The 21450-nt window shown below is 44.1% G+C and overlaps 1 protein-coding gene across 4 annotated transcripts in view; it reads left to right on the top strand.

Annotated features, from left to right (window-relative positions):
- The window catches only part of MSANTD4 (Myb/SANT DNA binding domain containing 4 with coiled-coils), a 59036-nt gene that overhangs the window by 13348 nt on the left and 24238 nt on the right, over positions 1-21450 (top strand). For all 4 annotated transcript variants that reach the window (XM_068264963.1, XM_068264964.1, XM_068264961.1 and 1 more), the window contains exons 2-3: positions 11017-11613; positions 11868-11969. In XM_068264963.1, the coding sequence (XP_068121064.1) occupies positions 11080-11613; positions 11868-11969 (636 nt within the window). In that variant the 5' untranslated portion in view covers positions 11017-11079. The remainder of the gene's footprint in view (positions 1-11016; positions 11614-11867; positions 11970-21450) is intronic.

Here is a 21450-nt window from a genome sequence, read left to right as displayed (position 1 = left end):
AGCTCTTTCAGGCAGAGGGAAAAAAAAAGGAACACAGCATAGAACATTAGTAGCACACAAAAAAGTCTTATATTGTTTTCCAATACAGGAAGAGTTAAAAAAAACTTCAGTTATCTATGCAAAAGAGCTTCTCTGAGCTATTCCACCCAACTTGGTCAAATGCAATCCTGTTTTCTGAAGCACTTAAGGTGGCCACTAACGGTCCAATTTCTAGCAAAAAATCGTTTGAACGATCAGAAATTCTGATCGGACGAAAAATTGTTCACTACACCATCAACTAACCAATCATTACTTCCGATCTATCACGACCACCAAGAAAATCCAAATTTTCGTACGACGAAAATTCATTCGGGCGACATTTTTTTCACTCGTTCATAATCGATTGTGTCCACCAATGGAGATTATTTACAACCAATCCGATCAGAATTTCTGATCGCTCGAACGATTTTTCACTAGAAATTGGACGGTTAGTGGCCAGCTTTAAACAGCCCAAAACAGTGAACGACAGCTTGTGAGATACTGCAGGGAATTTCAACAGGTCACTATTTCTGCTTTGTTTTATAGCTCAAAAGACAGAGTGGTTGATTGACTAAAGGAACTAGCGCGAGTAATCTCCTGTTACTCTCTCTATTTCCACAGCATGCTTTATATGTAATGCGTTGCGCACTATGGGCTCGGTTCTCTAAAGTGTGATAACTGCTATCACGGCAGTTATCACGCGAGCTGCCGCACGCAAAGATTAGCGCGCGAACAGCGTTACTTCGCGTGAGAAAGCGAAGGTTTGTGCGCGATCACATGTGCTTTTCACGTGAAAAGCGCTCGTGATCGCGCGCAAACCTTCGCTTAACACGTGAAGTACCGCTGTTCGCGCGCTAATCTTTGCTTGCGGCATCTCGCGTGATAACTGCCGTGATAGCAGTTATCGCACTTTAGAGAACCGAGCCCATAGTGCGCAACGCATTACATATAAAGCATGCTGTGGAAATAGAGAGAGTAACAGGAGATTACTCGCGCTAGTTCCTTTAGTCAATCAACCACTCAGTTATCGCACTTTAGTGAATCGAGCCCTATGTGCGCTATTAGCCGTGTAGCGCACGTATACACAGGACCGCACGCTATGCTGCAGGTAGTGTAGCATAGCGAACGCTATTTACTTCCAGCAAATAAGGACCGCTCCTCTCCTCCCGCCCTTCACTCCTTTGTGTCCAATCACTATAAAGGACGTGATTCATACACTCTGATTGGCCCAATAGGCTGCTTGTCAAGTGACAGGCAGCCTACTGGACCAATCAGAGTGCAGGGATCATAGTGATTGGATGCGAAGGGGCTCAGGGCAAGAGGAGAGAATCGCTCCTTGTTTGCTGGAAGGAGGCTTAAGGTAATAACCCTGAGTGCTTCTGGAGACAGGCACATCCATACTGCGCATGCGGACACCCGGACCCATGCGCGCTCAGCACAGATCCCCTTGTTTTTGGGGACGCAAGTACTTCGGAAGACTGAATGAGAATTCCTGAAGAGTTATTCAACCTGCAGGTCAAAAAATGTCAACGGAGGGGACAGCAGTGGAATGAGAGCACAGAGAGAGGATTGGGAAGGCTGTATATGATCCTTCCATCTACATAGGGGAGTATCTAATGCCCCATACTCACTGGCAACTTTTTGGCCTGTCGCCAGCACACGTGAGCGTGTGCGCGATAGGCCGGCGACAGCTCGTCGCCAGGTCCCTCCGCATACACACGGCGGAGGGACCTGGCAACTGATGCGGCGGAAGCTGTCGCTGTTGCTCCTCCCCCCACCGGAAGCCCAATGCATTTCTTATCTTGTTGCTGTCGCTAGTCCGCGTACTCACGCGGACTAGCGACAGTTCTGGCGAAGTTGCGGTGGCGACTGTCGCCAGGCAATTGAGCGGTTCAATCGCCCGGCGACGAGCGACGGTTCGGGGTGCGCGCCAGTGCAACGCCGCATACTCACGGGCGACCTGTCGCTGCAACACGCGCGCGCCGCGTGTTGCAGCGACATTTGTAGCCCGTGAGTATGGGCCATTAGGGTTTTTAAGGTTTCTTCAAGTTCACTTTAATTTGCAAAAAAGAATCGGGCAACGCTGATTACTTGTTTACTTGTTTATGTTGGTTGGAGTGTGATTTTACTTCAAAGGGGAACAGTAGTGAAAATAACATAATGAATAAAATCGCTTATTTTGTACAATATTTGATTTAAATTCTGAAATGTATCACAGGTGATGACATCTTTAGTCCTGCCAGGTGATCTGTACGGAATGTTCAATACTGAAACTTCTATGTACAGAGGGAGATATTGCTTGCGTGGCAGTTGGAAAAATCCATTATTTCCCACAATGCAATGTGGTTCAGCAAACTGTCAGGAGCATGGTCATGACATCACACTGTGGGAGGGGTTTCACCACAATATCAGCCATACAGAGCCCCCTTCAATCCTTGGTAAAGTTCCTCTTTAAGTACATGTGTGTAAAGAAAATGGACCACTGTTAGTAAGTTTTTAAGAATAACACAATGTGATATGAATGTTCATTTTATTATTATTATTATTACACAGTATGTATTTAGCGCTGACATCTTCGTCAGCGCTGGACAGAGTATATATGTATGCTTAGCAGTTTTATTGCTGTATAAAGGTTGTTTTTTATTCATTCAGAATCTGTTCTCCTTCTCAGACTTGTTGCACAGTACAGTCCTTTTTACTACCTTATGCACCCTCAGTGAATAAGGACCCTTGTAGTATAAAATCCAGGACTGAAGGGTCTAAATGATGATGAATCTGTGATGTTATCTTTTCACTGAAGTTATGAAAGCACCTTTTAGGGGACATATTTGCCTTTCTGGGAAGAAATTAGGTCTAAGCCAATCTAATTAGGGACAAAAAAAGTAGTCAAAATTATTGAAAAGGCGGTGTTATTGGTGGCTGTGGGCATAGTCTAGTAACAGGAAAATGATTGAGGGCGACTTTTTTGTAGTTAAAAAAACAAAATCTGTGTTTGTTATGTTAATACATAAAAAAACTGTGTTGAAGCGGACCTGGGGTGAAGATAAACTTATGAGACATGTGCATGTGTATGTGCATGTGTAATACTAATGGTAAATAGAACTTTACTGGAGTCTCCATATTTTTATTTTCAGTTTAAAGGGGCACTATGGCGAAACATTTTAAATCTGTGCAAACATATACAAATAAGAAGTACGTTTTTTTCCAGAGTAAAATGAGCCATAAATTACTTTTCTCCTATGTTGCTGTCACTTACAGTAGGTAGTAGAAATCTGACAGAAGTGACAGAATGCACACGCAGCTAGCAAAGTGCTAGCTGCGTGTTGCAAAAAAAAAAAGTGAGCAAATCGGCCCAGCAGGGCCTGAGAAATCCTCCTGCGTGGCATAGCCCGAGCTCAGCTCGGGCTTACCGCCAGGGAGGTTAAATCCTTTTTTAGGGAATATGTTTATAAAGAATAAAGGCCATGCTGAGAATCCCCTATGAAGAGATGGACTAGCCCAAAACCTGTCGCTTCTGTCAGATTTATACTATGTACTGTAAGTGACAGCAACATAGGAGAAAAGTAATTTATGGCTAATTTTACTCTGGAAAAAAAAAACATACTTCTTATTTGTCTGTTTGCACACATTTTAAATTTTTCACCATAGTGCCCCTTTAAGGGTTGACTTTTTAACACTAAAATGTGAACAACAGCAATGTCAGTGTGGTGTGGCATAAAATCTGCTTCATTCAGCTGTAAACCAAAATAAATTATACCCTTATGAACTTTTCAGTCCTGTCCTGTTATCAACAGAGTTTCCTCAGCCAAATAGGAGTGTTTTGGCCTCTGTTTAGTAGAGCTGTGGCTGCATGTGACTGCCACATTAGCGTAGACTAAAAGACTGACTTATTAACCCTTGTCATTAAATAAAAGTGAATAAATGCATACAATTTAGTTCAGGTTTTAAATTTCTTGATAAGCGGCAAGAAATTAGCCCTGAGCAACTGGGGCTCTCTGTTCACTACCTTGTCAGCACTCAACTGAAATCTCATTGGTTGTTCTGGGTTACCACACTTTCAGTATTGTAATTGCCATTTGCTTTGTGTTAATGTTTAACTTCACTTTTCTCCTCAAAAATTATACTGCACAAGTTGTGGAGAAACAAATCATTCGGGAATATTAAATGCGAAGTTATTAAAAATTTCCTTTCCAGGTTACCTTGCAGCCAGCTGTGGTGGTTTTAGATATGCTGAATTATTCTTCCTTGAAGCCATGGCAACTAAAATACCTTTCTCACATATAGTTATTAAAGGAAAACACTCTGTCTTAAAGGAAACACGAAAATAAACTGATGAGATACACAATTGTATCTATCCTCCTACTCCTAAAAATGACCTTTTTTTTTAGATAACCCACTGTTTTAGTTTATATTTAAATTTCCTTTTTAAGTTTTTACTGTTTCATTATCTCTGCTCAATGACACATTAATTGATGTACTGTATGGCCAGAGCAAAAATCTATGAACGATTACAATAGAATACAATAACATTTGTAAAGCGCTTTTCTCCCATAGGACTCACTGTTGACCCTTTTTATCTCTCTCCTGCCCTCAGAAGCCGTTTTCTGCTAGGAAAGTGTTTTATGGTTGTAATATCTGCCATCTCCACCTGGATGTCTGCTAGGTTCCTGAAACTAAATCTAGACAAAACGGAATTTATGATCTTCCCACCCCGGCCATCCACGAACCTCCCAGATGTGCATGTCACTGTTAACCACACTACCATTCGCCCTACCTCTCAAGCCCGTTGTCTGGGTGTCACCCTGGACTCCACACTCTCCTTCACTTCCCACATCCAAAACCTCACAAAGTCCTGCAACTTCCACCTTCGTAACATCTGTAAGATTCGCCCTTTCCTGACCTCTGCCACCACCAAACTCCTCATCCATGCCCTCATAATTTCCCGCCTTGACTACTGCAATGCCCTGCTGTCTGGTCTCCCTATGACCCGAACAGCCCCACTGCAGTCCATCATGAATGCGGCAGCCAGAATTATCCACTGCTCCCACCGCTCCACCACGGCAGATCCCCTCCTAGAATCCCTCCACTGGCTTCCTATCCAGTCCAGAATCAGATTCAAGATACTGTGTCTGACCTACAAATCTGTCCACAAAACCTGTCCAACCTACATTTCCGATCTTACTCAGAGGTACACACCTAGCCGCTCACTCCGCTCTTCCAATGAACTTCGCCTAACCACCCCACGCATCACCCAGTCCCATGCACGCCTCCAGGACTTCTCAAGAGCTGCTCCAACACTATGGAACTCCCTACCTCCACCCATTAGGGCAGCCCCCTCCTTCAACATCTTCAAGAAAGCCCTCAAAACTCACCTTTTCACTCTGGCCTACTACCCCTCACAAGTGCTCTAAACCTACAGCTGAACTCTGGTCCCCTACCATTCGTGTCCTTACCTCTCCCTCTAGATTGTAAGCCTTTGGGCAGGGTCCTCCTCCTTTTGTGTCCTACCTGATCTGGCACCTCCATTACTGTGAACCCATGCCATGCATTTGAGTGAACCTAACTTGCCTAATCTCCATGCTTCATCCAGTGACTAAGCATTACCTTGTACTAATACTGTGCTGTGTGATCTGGTTTTCTTGTATTCCTGTATTGTCATATTGCTGTATGTCACCCCTAAATATTGTCTGTAACCTAAATTAATGTTCAGCGCTGCGTAATATGTTGGCGCTTTATAAATACAATAAATAATAATAATAATAATAATAATATCTTATAAGTGAGGGTTACGTTATAGTCTGACCAGGTTCAGACCCGGTCGGAAACTGTCACTTGCATACCTGATTTTTAACTCTTCTAGGCAGAGAAATCAAAAAAGAGATACAGCCTAGTTATTTGTGTGATTTGCACTGTACATACACATGTCTATCTCATCATGTCACCTCGTGTATCCTTTGAGCATGTTTGTAAATGCAACGGTGTAGTGGAAGGGGGTTTCCCCTATCACCAGCCTCTCCTTAAAGAGGAGCTGTTAGGTATAAGGTCTCAGAGAAAATAAACACATATATCAGTAGCTAAATATTGGCTGTACTTACATTACATATGCATTTCACTGTCCACATTTGTACTTCACAGAATTTTTATATAGTATTTGCAGAGAATGATGCTCCTGAGAGCTCATGGCAGGTTCCATGTTTGTCTGTCTCCTATGAAGCCAATTGTGATGTCATATCCTCCCTGCTTCCTGATGAGTCCACTCACAAAAAAACCTTGTAATGAATAACACTACTGTGCAGTGAATATTAATTAGCCATGTGGCTAGGAACAATAGTGGACTCCTGCAGTGTACTCTGCCCAGAGATTTATCAGTGCTGTGAGCTGGGCTGCATTACATGCTGTTGTAACTTGAGCCTGTAACTTCTCACTAGCAGCCGAGGGGAGGGCCCCGGAATGCTTTGCTGTATGGTATGCGGCCTCTCGTCCTTTTTAAGGGCTTGGGAATACAGAGCCTTGCTGTCAGCACACATCAAAAGTAAGAGAGATTTTTAACTTCAGTATTGCCTTTTTGGCTTCCTTCTAAACTGTTTAACACAGGAGAATAGAGGTTTAAATTAGCTTTTGCAGCCTGACAGTTACTCTTTAAGACAAACAATAGAAAACAAACCAGTTGTTCTTTTGTGGAAACAAAAGGAAGAAAAACGAGAGCCCCAATAGTGTATTACAGTTATTTTTAAGTCTCTGTTTCAAAATGAAGAAATGCTACTGACCAGTGTGGGCTGCCGAGTCTAGGCAACCACTGATCTCGCTTACGAGGAATTTAGGCCTGTCCCCACTCAGGCTAAAGGTGGCCACACACCATACAATTTTTTAAATATCTGTTCAATTTAAGAATTGCAATCAATTATTCTGACTGATTGTAACATTTCAAAAATATGACCAATGTACCACACACCTATATTAAATTTTTTCCTTAATTATGATAAAAATGATGGGAAACTCAGAGAAAATTGCTAGGGTGTGTATATTAATAAATTAACAATCGAACACACACCATACAATCTTTAGTAGAAATTGAAGAGAAATATCTGGCATTCCGGATCGATTTAAATCGAAAAGAAACGGGAAATCCAATCAGATTTTTCAGTGGAATGAAAAAAAAGCTTTCGATTTTTTTTTTCCAGAGATACGATCGTTTTTATCGAATTACTGTAAAATTGGATCATTTTATTGTATCGTGTGTGGCCACCTTTAGAGGTCGCTCTCCGTAGATAGGAAAAGGGTGATCACACCCATCCAACCAGAGGATACAAGTATATTCAAGATATTTGGGCGCCTCTGTATTCGTCTTGAATATACATTTCTTTTGGACCATACCATACTCGCTTGGGGTATCTCCTAGCTCCTCGTAAGCATGAGATGTGTTGCATGGTCTAACCAAAGCAATGTTTTATCTGTAGTAACTCTAAAGTGCCCAGCAGTATCAAATAATATTGCTCGGTTTACCTTTTTAGACCAAGTGGGGACAAATTTAAATCCCTTGCAAAGGAAAACATATTAATGTATTGACACACCTCCCCTTACAGTAGCAATCCAGGTTTTATGCTGTAAAGTATAAAAGTGTGCAGCAGAACACACCCCTCTACTCTGTGCAATGGAGTGGACTGGAGAGGATAAGCCATAGTGACATAGCCTGTCTTCTATGTTATTAACCGGGTACTGACCGCTGGTACGTGTATCATCCCCCCCCCCACAACGCATCCCCACTGGGGACATAAATACACAGACCTGCTTTGTTTACCTCGCCACTCCCAATCGTCGCGCTTGCTCGTTTCCACCGCAATCCCGCCACTCCGTGATTGTGAATAGCTTGTTCTGAAAGTGAACCAGAGATGAAGCACCCTCATGTATTTTACCATATATATCAGTGGGAACATTAGAGAAAACACCTACCCTGCTCTCTGTTTCATTCTTTACTGCTGAGCTTGCTTGTTACCAGCCCTGATAAAATCCCAGACTGAGCATTCAGTCTGGCTTTGCTCAAGAATCATTAACCTCCTTAGCGGTAACCCCGTGTGTGACACGGGGTAAGCCGCCGGAGGGTGTGCCGCTCAGGCCCTGCTGGGCCGATTTAAATAATTTTTTTTTTGCTGGACGCAGCTAGCACTTTGCTAGCTGCGCCAGCACCCTGATCGCCGCCGCCGCGCGCCCGGTCGCCGCTATCCGGTGCGGCGCGCGCCCCCCCAGACCCCGTGCGCTGCCTGGCCAATCAGTGCCAGGCAGCGCCGAGGGGTGAATCGGGTCTCCCAATGACGTCCCGACGTCGCTGACGTCATCCCGCCCCGTCGCCATGGGGGATGCCGCTGAGCAGCGGCTATCATGTAGCGAGCCCTGGGCTCGCTACATGATTTAAAAATTTTTTTTTTTTTTAAAAAAACTGCTGCGCTGTCCCCTGGCGGTATTTTTCATACCGCCAAGGGGGTTAAAGCTGATTCTGTCTTCTATGATGTCTTTTCATGCCCAAGCCTGCCCCCTTCCGGCTCTGCTATAATGACTCCGCTATAATGATTCCTGAGCAAAGCCAGACTGAATGCTCATTCTGGGATTTTATCTGGGCTGATTAGAAGCAAGCTGAGCAGTGAAGAATGAACCAGAGAGCAGGGTAGGTGTTTTCTCTAATGTTCCCACTGATATATATGGTAGGATACATGAGGGTGCTTCGTCTCTGGTTCACTTTAAACCCGATCGCATTGCTTTTGCCTAATGGAACCCGATGTCAGGGAGACACAGGCTTTCATTCACAAAGCCAGAACGTAAACAGTACTTCCCGTGTATTATTTATAACACACGGAAGTTAAGTGTAGTGCCATCTTGTGGCTAAAAAGTAAACCCAAACATACGCACACATACACTTTCTATATAGAAATGTATACATTTTTATAATTTTTTAACCCCCTAACACCCTTACCCTATAGTTACCAAAATGAAACACTTGTAAAATAAAAAAAAGACACCATTTAAAAACAAATACATAATTAGTTACTTTATGGACTTTTTAATATGTATGTCATCAGCGTATATTCCTGTTAATTTAATAAAGGCTCATAATTATTGATATAGTATTAAAAAATCACAAGATGGAAAAAATACTCGTTTATTTCCAAATAAAATATTATTGCCATAAATTGTACTAAGGACACAATTTAAATGTTGTAATAGCCGGGGCTAATGGGCAAATTATGTGGGTTTTATGTATCGAAGCACATTTTATTTTAAAACTATAATGGCTGATATCTGAGAAATAATGATTTTTTTTTTTCCAATTTTTTCTTATCTCCTTTAGAATGCATATAAAATAATTCTTAGCAAAAAGTACCTCCCAAATAAATCCTAATTTGTGTCCATTAAAACAAAATAATATGATAAGTAACAATAAAGTTATTGGCGAATGAATGGGAGGAGCGTGATGTGAAAATCGCTCTGGTTTTTAAAGGGAGAAAACCTGTGGTTGGGATGCGGTAAATGTACTTAAAGCCTATATCTTAAATATTCATAACAGAAAATGCAATAAGACCCAGAGGATGGCTGGAACATGGCAGCATATCCATTTAAATAGAGGCGACCTAGCGTCCTGAGCCCTTGAAAAAAAGGGTGTGGACTCTCGCAAGACTTTTGGGGCAATGTTTTCCGGACCTCCTCCTGGCTGCTGACTACAAACCTGGCATTCACTTTACTACAGACCCGATGTAGTATCCCTGTATTCCATACTCCATTGCACTACTGTCTAGTACATTTCTATGCTGTTCCATTCAGATACGCACTTTAGTGGGTATAGGTTGTATGTTTAACGATTATATGTCTTTGGTGATTTCTACTTTGCAAAGAATGTTTTTTACTATGTGCATTGAGCATTTTTTGTCTCTATAGGTTTCAGTACCTTCTTAATTTATGCGCTTTAAACCCAGTTTGTACAATTGAAGCGGTTCTGATTGAACCATGGATATAATATATTTATTTATACTTTGATATGTGGAAAGATCAAATCTGAAAGAAAAAATTGTAACGTTAATGGGCACCTTTAGAAATATTTCTACACTTCCTGCTTGGACAAGAAACTTCGGGAATTCTCATGAATGAGGGTGCAAAACATCAATAAAACTTCAAAAGATATTTTAATATTTTACCACACTATGCCAAAATTAAATATGTTGGGTTTTTCTTTCTGCTGGATTTCAATTACTGTATATTCCAGCGTATAAGACGATTGGGCGTATAAGACGACGTCCAATGTTTCCAGTTACAATATACATTTGGGATATTTTGGGATATACTTGCCCTATAAGACTACCCCTCTTGACTCTTGGACATTTGTATACTGTACTTTATGTACTGGTGCTATACTGTATAAATAGGTACAGATACTGGTGCTGTACCGTATGTGATACCCAGTATACAACAACCAGCCAATCACTAGCGAAGTATCCAGCCAATCACTAGCAAAGTACCTTACCGACGATTGGCTGGTTGTTGTATACAAAGCCTTCCCAGTGAGGTGCCCCTCACCTCGTCAACGGGACTGTGTTAAGTCACTTCTTTCCAGGAATCCTGGTGGGTGTATTTTCTTCTACCATACTTGTACAGTACCGCCCCTGCTGCTTTCATACGGTCACCGCATACGATGGGGATGCGGCTACGGACGTTTTTGAGCCCCCCACCATATGCGGCAACCACAGATTCTCCAGTCCGGATCGGAAGTTTCAGCACCCGCCCTATAAGACGACACCCGGTATATAAGACGATACCCGACTTTTGAGAAGATTTTCCAGGGTTACAAAAGTAGTCTTATACGCCAGAATATACTGTATTTAATTTTTATTAGCTCTTGTAGCTTTTTTTTCATGCTATAGATAACTGCATGCATTTGATGTTTATATGCTACTATAAAATAAAGTCTTGGAATATCACTTATTATCAGCAAGATGTTCCTCTCTTTCTCTCCAGAATTCTCCTGGAAAGGCAGATAGATAATCATTAACCCTGGCAAAATACAGCAGGAGGAAGCAGATGCCGCACTTATTTCCAGTGAGGACCCCCGATATTCCTATCGATGAGAAAAAAATGACCCTACAACCATCGATGATAAAGCAATTAAAAAGAAAGAGGAAAAGCAACTTCAGTGTGCAGGAAACGCAGACCTTACTTACGGAAATCAAAAAGAGGCGAGACGTCATATTTTCCAAGCAGCTGAACACCACGATTAACGAGATGAAGCGGAAAGCCTGGGAAGAGATCGCGGAGTGTGTCAATGCACTGGGAGAGGGGGAACAAAGAACCGGAACGGAGGTCAAGAGAAGATACCTCGACTGGAGGTCCTTGATAAAAAGAAAAAGCCTAAACTCCGATGTGAAACTCGGCAGTTCTGGAATGCACCTTCCGTTATCTGATCTGGACTCCATCATCGATGACACAGATGACAAACCAAGTATGTTGACAAGTGTTTCCAGTTTGGAATGGAAAAATGTGTCAGATGTTCGAGAAGCCACCGAGTCAATGGCCGAAATAAAAGTTGAAGAGGAAGAAGAACCTCAAAATTTTGAAGTAAGGATATTTATTTTAAGTGTCTTTCTTACCTCCCTTTTAACATTATCTTTCTTTCTACTTTTTCTTTATGTTTTGTCTTCTTCTAACACTGATAGTCCCCTTTTTACTAACAGTCAGATCGTTATGTAAGATAATTAGCCATGATTGGCCTGGACTCTTCAGAGAAAATTCCAAGCTGTAGTCCTAACACTTCTGTAGACCTCCTGTGTTCATCTGGAAAAAAACTACATTGACCTCTTCTGGCATTACAGGGTACTAGCTGGAAAAAGAGAATCTCACATCCTTTCTTGGGAATCCAGTTCAACTCCCGACACAATAGAATTGTGTATAATCAGACGCCTAGCGATGAGCAGGTATGTGACCCTTAATGTTAGAGAGCTCAAGGAGAGCTTCTATTTAGTTACGTACGATCAACCCAAGCCAAGGCTTATATTATGTGAAAGCTTAGTTTGTAAGTACTATATCTGTGACCCATTGTGGATGTCTTGTTACCTGAAGTAAGCAAGTACCCATTGTAGAAGGCTGATTAAATTTGTCTGTAAGAACAAATAAGCATTTTTGTGGAACTACATACTCCATACACGTCAGACTTTGGCCCGCGGGCTAAATCTGGCCTGCAGAGCCATCAGATTTGGACCTTGAGTGGTTTTGCCACTTTGCATTATGTTTGGCACACTCTAGACCACCAGGCAAGCTATATGTGGGTGAAGCTTTAGATCACTTGAGAAGACATATGGGGGATAGAGAAAGAAAGACCTAGACACCAGAGAACTGTATAAGGGAGGGAGTTGAGTCACTACTAGACACCAGGGAACTGTTTAGGGGTGGGAGGGGGACCACTAGATAACAGGAAACTGTATAGGGAAGGGAGGGTCTACTAGACACCTGGGAGGGACAGAGGACTACTAAAGACCTGAGAACTGTGTAGGGGAGGGAGAACTACTAGTCCCCAGGGAAATGTATAGTGAAGGGAGGGGGTCCGCTAGACACCAGGAAACTGTACAGGGGAGTGTGGAGGGGCATTAGACACCAGGGAATGAGGGAGGGAGGGAGGGAGGTGGCCACTAGATATTAAGGTTGGCGCAAAACTTGGGCTCAGTGTTCAATTTCAGCCCACTTTGCATTTAAGTTTGACACCCCTGTACTACTCACTATTACTGTTGCATAGAAGTATCCAAGCTGTATCTTTTCTATGCTGGTACACACAGGGAGATGAATCCTAATTTGATCTGTCCTGATATTATCTCTAAAGTTATATAAACACTTTCAATAATTGTTGCCTGGAAAGATATTTCTACAAATATTGTTGGAACAGCTGTATAGTTACAAGGCAACACAGCCCTGTTGCTACTGACCCCACAACACCAGCAATTATCCTGCTGCCTTTTGCCAGCACTTTGTAATATTATGACCAGGGATAAGCGTCTTTGAAGCTCTGGCAGGGCTCCCCATCGGTCCAACAAGACTCCTCCCTGAGGAGGTTTTTCATTGGTCATGTTTAATAGACCAATAAAGATCCTCCTCAGGAAGGATTCTCATTCGTCCAGACTGTGGACTTATGTCATCTCCTGATTTTAGAACTCACCAGTTTATAATGCCCAAAAAATAGGTGAATAACTACTATAGATATCTCTATATATAAAATCGGATGTATATGTGTGTGTGTATGTACTGTATGTGTGTGTGTGTGCGTGCGTGCGTGTGTGTGTGTGTGTGTGTGTGTGTGTGTGTGTGTGTGTGTGTGTGTGTGTGTGTGTGTGTGAGTATGTGCCGCGATCACGCGAAAACGCCTTGACCGATTTGAACGAAACTTGGTATGCAGATCCCTTACTACCTGGGATGATATGTTCTGGGGGTCTCGCGTCCCCCCTGCACACCTGGGTGGAGCTACAAACAGCCCCTCAGATTCCACCCATTCAAGTGAATGGAAAAAATGGAAAAGGCTGCTATTCTCACAGTAATTGAGCCAGAGTCCCCACACTTGGCACAGTTGGTCACTTGGTGACCGAGGTTACAAATCCAGGAAAAGTGGGTGGAGCATAAAACAGCCAATGAAATTTCAGACATTCATTTTAAATGGAAAAATGTAAACTGCAGCCATTCTTACACTGTTAATCGCAGGGTTTTCAAACTTAGCAAACTTGGTCACTGGGTGAATGAGATTAATATTCAGGAAAGTGGGTGGAGCCTACAACAGCCAATCAAAAGTCACCTATGGATTTTCAAGGGGAATATTAAAACTGCTGACATTCTTACACTGTTAATGGCAGAGGCTTCAAACTTGCTACAGTCTGTCATTGGGTGACTGGGGTCCAAATTCACTAAAGGGGCGGGGCCACAAACAGCCAATCAGACTTTCTTGGTTGATAAACTGCTTCCATTCACACATTTTTGATGCCAGGAGCCTGAAAGCTCACAAACTTGGTCATTGAGTGACTGTGGGTCAAGGTTACAAAAAGTGGACGGAGCCAAAAATAAAGTTAACTAGGAAAATATAAACTGCAGCCATTCTTACACTGTTTCTGGCAGGGTTCTCAAACTTTGCACAGTTGGTCACTGGGTGAATGGGATGAATATTCAAGAGAGTGGGTGGAGCCTCCAGCAGCCAATTAAAATTTACCTGTTGATTTTCAAAGGGAATATTTACATTGCTGCCATTCTTACACTGTTAATAGCAGATTCTTCAAACCTGGTGCTGTTAGTCACTGGGTGACTGGGGTTCAAATTCGGAAAGGGGTCGGAGCCACAAACAGCCAATCAGATTTGTTTAATTTCAATGGGAATGTACAAATTATTGATACCAAAAGCCCAAAGCTCATAAACTTGGTCATTGAGTGACTGTATGTTAAGGTTAGAAAAAGTGGGCAGAGCCAACAACTACATTTTATTCCAGGGGAAAATATAAACTGCAGCCATTCTTACACTGTTAATGGCAGGGTTCCCAAACTTGACACATTAGGCCACTGGATGACTGGGATTAATATTCAGGAATGTAGGTGGAGCCAACAACAGCCAATCAAATTTCACCTATTGATTTTCAAGGGGAATATTTACATTGCTATCATTCTTACACTGTTAATGGCAGAGGCCTCTTACCTGATAGGTGACCGAGGTCCAAATTCACTAAAACGGGCAGAGCCACAAACAGCTAATCAGATTTGTTAGATTGATTTCAGCCATTCTGTTATTGACAGGGTTCTTAAACGTGACACAGTTGGTCAATGGATGACTGGGATTAATATTCAGGAAAGTGGGTGGAACCTACAACAGCCAATCAAAATTCACCTATTGATTTTTAAGGGAAATATTGAAACTGCTGCCACTCTTACACTAATAATGGCAGAAGCCTCAAACCAGCTACAGTCGGTCATGAAGTGGCTGGGGTTCAAATCCACTAAAGGGGTGGAGCCACAAACAGCCAATCAGATTACTTTACTGTAAAAACTGCTTCCATTCACACAATTTTGATGACCGAAACCAAAAACCTTAAAACTTGGTCACTGGGTGACTGGGATTAATATTCAGAAAAGTGGGTGGAGCCTAAAAAGAAAATCAAAATTCAGCTGTTGATTTTCAAGGGGAATATTTAAATTGCTGCCATTCTTGCACTGTTAATGGCACAAGCCTCAAACCTGGTACAGTTGGTCATTGGGTGACTGGGGTTCAAATTCAGAAAAGGGGTGGAGCTACAAACAGCCAATCAGATTTGTTTCATCTCACAAATTATTGATGCCAAGGACCCCAGAGCTCACAAACTTGGTCATTGAGTGACTGTGTGTCAAGGTTACAAAAAGTGAGCAGAGCCAAAAACAAATTTCACTAGGAAAATATAAACTGCAGCCATTCTTACACTGTTAATGGCAAGGGTTCTCAAACTTTGCCCAGATGGTCACTGGGTGACTGAGATTAATATTATGGGAAGTGGGTGGAGCCTATAATAGCCAATCAAAATTCACCTGTTGATTTTCAATGGGAATATTTAAATTGCTTCCATTTTTGCTCTGTTAATAACAGATGCCTTAAACCTGCTACAGTTGGTCATTGGGTGACTGGGGTTCAAATGCCGGAGAGGGGCAGAGCCACAAACAGCCAATCTGATTTGTTTAATTTCTATGGGAATATACAAATTATTGATGACAAAGACCCCAAAGCTCACAAACTTGGTCATTGAGTATTTGTGTGTTAGGGTTAGAAAAAGTGGCCGGAGCTAACTCCAGCCAAATACTTACCCGGGCAATGCCGATTCATCAGCTATTATTCATAAAAGTGGATGGAGCCTACAAAAGCCAATCAAAATTAATCTATTGATTTTCAAGGGAAATATTTCATTACTGCCATTCTTGCACTGTTAATGGCACAAGCCCCAAACTGGGTTACAGTTATTTATTGGGTGACTGGGGTTCAAATTCAGAAAAGGGGTGGAGACACAAACAGCCCATCAGATTTGTTTCATTTCAATGCAAATTATTGATGCCAAAGACTGCAAAGCTCACAAATTTGGTCATTGAGTAATTAAGTAATTGTCTGTTACTGTTACAAAAAGTGGGCATAGCCAAATACATACCCAGGCAATGCTGGGTCATTAGTGGGCGGAGACAAATACAAATTTCACTGGGAAAATGTAAACTGCAGCCATTCTTACACTGTTAACGGTAGGGTTCTCAAACTTTGCACAGTTGGTCACTGGGTAACTGGGATTAATATTCATAAAAGAGGGTGGAACCTACAAAAGCCAATCCAAATTCATGTATTGCTTTTCAAGGGGAATATTCAATTGCTGCCATTCTTGCACTGTTAAGGACACAAGCTTAAAACCTGGTACAGTTGGTCATTGGTGACTGGGGTTCAAATTCAGAAAAGAGGGTGGAGCCACAGCCAATCAGATTTGTTTCATTTCAATGCAAATTATTGATGCCAAACAATGCAAAGCTCACAAACTAGGTCATTGAGTCATTGGCCCAAATGCAATTCACTTTTTCTCCTGAGTTTTCTCCTAGGTCAGTGATGGCTAACCTTGGCACTCCAGCTGTGACAAAACTACAAATCCCATCATGCCTCTGCCTCTCCGAGTTATGCTTAGAGCTGTCAGAGTATTGCAATGCCTCATGGGACTTGTAGTTCCACCACAGCTGGAGTGCCAAGGTTAGCCATCACTGTCCTAGGTGATAATTTTTCATCTTCTTTTTAAAATATCTTTCCAGCACTTTTCAACTGAAAAAGTACTGATAAGTAAGTACAAAAGTATTATCAAAATTATGTTTAGTATTTTCTTGTTTGCTGGTGGCTTAGCAAGCATTTTATTGACAATTTTAAAAAAATATCACCTAGGAGAAAACGCAGGTGAAAAAGTGAATTGCATATGGCCCATCATGTGTTAGGGTTAGAAAAGTGGGCGGAGCCAACACCAGCCAAATACATACCCGGGCAACGCCGGGCAATCAGATTTTATATATATATATATATATATATATATATATATATATATATATATATATATATATATATATATATATATATATATAATCTCTTATTGCTTGCTGGTAGTTTAAAAAAGCATTTTATTGGTGTAAAAATAATCCTTAGGAGAAAACGTAGGCGACAATGTTAATTAACCTCCCCGGCGTTCTATTGAGATCGCCAGGGAGGCTGCGGGAGGGTTTTTTTTTAATTAAAAAAAAACTATTTCATGCAGCCAACTGAAAGTTGGCTGCATGAAAGCCCACTAGAGGGCGCTCCGGAGGCGTTCTTCTGATCGCCTCCGGCGGCCAAAAGTGACACGGAAGGCCGCAATGAGCGGCCTTCCGTGTTTTGTTTACTTCGTCGCCATGGCGACGAGCGGAGTGACGTCATGGACGTCAGCCGACGTCCTGACGTCAGCCGCCTCCGATCCAGCCCTTAGCGCTGGCCGGAACTATTCGTTCCGGCTGCGCAGGGCTCAAGCGGCTGGGGGGACCCTCTTTCACCGCTGCTCGCGGCGGATCGCCACAGAGCGGCGGCGATCAGGCAGCACACGCGGCTGGCAAAGTGCCGGCTGCGTGTGCTGCACTTTATTTGAAGAAAATCGGCCCAGCAGGGCCTGAGCGGCAGCCTCCGGCGGTGATGGACGAGCTGAGCTCGTCCATACCGCTCAGGAGGTTAAATAGAGGCTAGTAGCTTTTATTGGCTAATGAAATAGAGGTACAGTTTTTGTGAAAATGTGCATCTGTAAGTATATTTTGTTAGCCAAATGGTTTCTCTTGCTACATCTATCCATCTTCTTTCAGCTACAATCTAAGGATAACATGGTACACTCTATCATGCCCAATAACTGGCAGAAAACTGACGCTCCTGTCTGTCAGGTTCTGTTAAAGGACCTCTGTCGTGAAAATCTTAAAATTTAAAATACATGTAAACATATACAAATAAGACATACGTTTCTTCCAGAGTAAAATGAGCCATAAATTACTGTTCTCCTGTGTTGCTGTCACCTACAGTAAGTAGTAGAAATCTGACCGAAATCTTTACCAACAGATTTTGGACTAGCCCATCTTCTCATAGGGGGTTCTCAGAGCTTTCTTTATTTTTAAAAGCACTTAGGCCCCGTTCACACTTGCGGTTTTTTAAAAACCGGAACGGATGTCCGGACCGCACCGGATCCGGACCGGACCTGATCCGTACGGTTCCTATCCGGATCTGTTCCGGATCCGGTCCGTTTGCATCCGTTTTCCGTGCGGTATGAACACGGTTGCGGTCCGGATCCGTTTGAGATAACAAGCTGTATAATAATACCTGGGGTCTGGGAGGTCGGCAGAAGCTCTGGGGTCGTTGTAGGGCCTCACCTCCTCGTTATCAGACGTATCGGACATGTTGCTGCCGGGGAGCTCCAGCGTGAGGTCGCTGCTGCTCCACTCTGTGGGCGCTTGGGCCCATGTGTCCCCGTCCAGGATGGCCGCTGTAGCATGGAGGAAGCATGGGAGGTGGGGTGGAGCTTCCGTTTTTTACGGCCAGTGTGTTGTGCGCTCTCCGGTTCTCATTGGTTTGTATTGGCCGGATGCAACAGTCCGGCTCCGCTCCGGATACGTCTGCCGAAGGAGGCGGACCAAAAAATAGCGCATGTTGGATCTTACGCCGGAGTCCGGCTCCGGTCCGGACGGAACGGACGCATGTGAACGGACGCATAGACTTTCATTGCTGTGCCGTGTGTCCGTTCCGCATGCGGTCCGGCTCCGGCACGGCGATTCCGGACGGCGGCCGCCAATGTGAACCGGGCCTTAGTGAATAACAATTGCTCAGTCCAACTGCCAAAAAAGTGTGCAGCAAGCAGGAAGGCTGGCCAGCATCTTTGTATAAATCCTTTTCAGGGAGTGTCTTTATAAAGAATAAAGGCCATGCTGAGAATCCCCCATGCAGAGATGAACTAACCCAAAACCTGTCGGTTCTGTCAGATTACTACTACCTACTGTAAGTGTCAGCAACATAGGAGGAAAGTAATTAATGGCTCATTTTACTCTGGAAGAAATGTACCGTATTTTTCGGACTATAAGACGCACTTTTTCTCCCCCAAAAGTGGGGGGGAAAAGTCACTGCGTCTTATGGTCCGAATACAGGGAGTCCCCGACTTACAAACACCCGCCGATACGAACTGCCGCTGCGCCGCAATGTCGGGGACTCCCTGTGCAGTCCACTCTTTGTCCTCCTGTGTCCTCTTCTTGTCCCTGCCCCCCCGCAGTGTAATTAGCGGCCCCCGCTGTGTAGTTAATGTCAGCAGTGTATAACCCGATAATCCCCGCATCAGTACAATGACATTGCCCCCCCCGTAGTGTAATTAGCGGTATCAATATAATCCAATTAGGCGCCCGCTTTGTAGTTAGTGGCAGCCATGTATTACCTGATAGTCCGCATTAGCATATTTCATTGTCTCCCGCTGGCGCTGTGTAATTAGCAGCCATCCGATCCTAGAAGTCTGCGCTGCTCAGAGACTTTTCCTATGCGTCATTCGCCTCTAGTGCCGGCTTTTCATGTTGAATCATTACAGGCGGCCGGCACTAGAGGGAAGAATGACGCATAGGAGAAGTCTCTGAGCAGCGCGGACTTCTAGGATCGGATGGCTGCTAATTACACAGCGCCAGCGGGAGACAATGAAATATGCTAATGCAGCGAATACACTGCGGGACTATCAGGTAATACATGGCTGCCACTAACTAGCGGGCGCCTAATTGGATTATATTGATACCGCTAATTACACTGCCGGGGGGGGGGGGCAATGTCATTGTACTGACGCTGGGATTATCGGGTTATACACTGCTGACGTTAACTACACAGCGGGGGCCGCTAATTACACTGCGGGGGGGGGGGGCGGAGACATGCAGAGGACACAGGGGGACCAGCAGAAGACACGGGGGCCAGCAGAGGACACGGGGGGGGGGGCAGCAGAGGACACAGGGGAGGCCAGCAGAGGACACAGGGGGGGCCAGCAGAGGACACGGGGGACCAACAGAGGTCACAAGGGGGACCAGCAGCACAGGGGGGCCAGCAGAGGACACGGGGGGCCAGCAGAGGACACAGGGGGGACCAGCAGCACAAGGGGACAAGCAGAGGACACAGGGGGACCAGCAGAGGACACGGGGGGCCAGCAGAGGACACAGGGGGGCCAGCAGCACAGGGGGACCAGCAGAGGACACAGGGGGGGCCAGCAGAGGACACAGGGGGGGCCAGCAGAGGACACAGGGGGGGCCAGCAGAGGACACAGGGGGGGCCAGCAGAGGACACAGGGGGGGCCAGCAGAGGACACAGGGGGACATGCAGAGGCCAGCAGAGGACACAGGGGGGACCAGCAGAGGACACAGGGGGGACCAGCAGAGGACACAGGGGGACCAGCAGAGGACACAGGGGGACCAGCAAAGGACACAGGGGGACCAGCAGAGGACACGGGGACCAGCAGAGGACACAGGGGGACCAGCAGAGGACACAGGGGGACAAGCAGAGCACACAGGGGGACAAGCAGAGCACACAGGGGGACAAGCAGAGCACACAGGGGGACAAGCAGAGCAAACGGGGACAAACTGAGGAGGTCAAGGGGGACAGATGGGGACTCAGAAGTCACAAGGGGGATAAGAAGAGGACAAAGAGAGGTACAAGGGGGGGCACAAGAAGTACAAGAAGTCCATAATAATTGGGGTGAGAACATCCACAAGATGCCCCTGGACCATAGACGCACCAGGTTAAAAATATTTTTTTCCCCTGGTTTTTGCCCTCTAAATCTAGCTGCGTCTTATGGTCCGGAGCGTCTTATGGTCCGAAAAATACGGTACTTATTTGTATGTGTTTTAAATTTTAAGATTTTCATGACAGTTCCTTATTAAGAACTGCCTGTAGATTGCATTCACACAAAAAAACAAAAAGTTGATATAATGTTTGCCATTAAACCATTAAACCTTGCTTTACACAGAGCTGAAACAAAGGCTCTGTCTTACTGAAACAGGACTTGGGGGGGGTAAAAGTGTAGGGAATAAAAGTACTTGCCTCCGGACGAGAAAGCCTCTGAATCCTAATAAATGTTTTCCCCGTCCTCTTCTGGCAGTTCGTGACAGCACTGGGACCCCCCGAGCCAACAGTGGCAATAATATTTACAGTGGGCAGGCGCACTAGCAGCGATTTCAAAAATAGCTGAGGCTGATCAAGTCCGCTCTACTGCACAGGCAAGCCGCCTGTACAGTAGAGCAGACCCGATCAGGCTTGTGTAACGATCGGTGAAGCACAGAGAGGATCTGATTACCGGTGATCTGCAGTATCACTGGGAATACAGATATATACCAGATTATAAGTGATCTGCAGTCTCACCGATAATCCGATATA

This window comes from Hyperolius riggenbachi, chromosome 2, assembly GCF_040937935.1.
Source record: "Hyperolius riggenbachi isolate aHypRig1 chromosome 2, aHypRig1.pri, whole genome shotgun sequence".
NCBI classification, from domain to species: domain Eukaryota; kingdom Metazoa; phylum Chordata; class Amphibia; order Anura; family Hyperoliidae; genus Hyperolius; species Hyperolius riggenbachi.
This window is presented reverse-complemented; position numbering and strand designations above follow the sequence as displayed.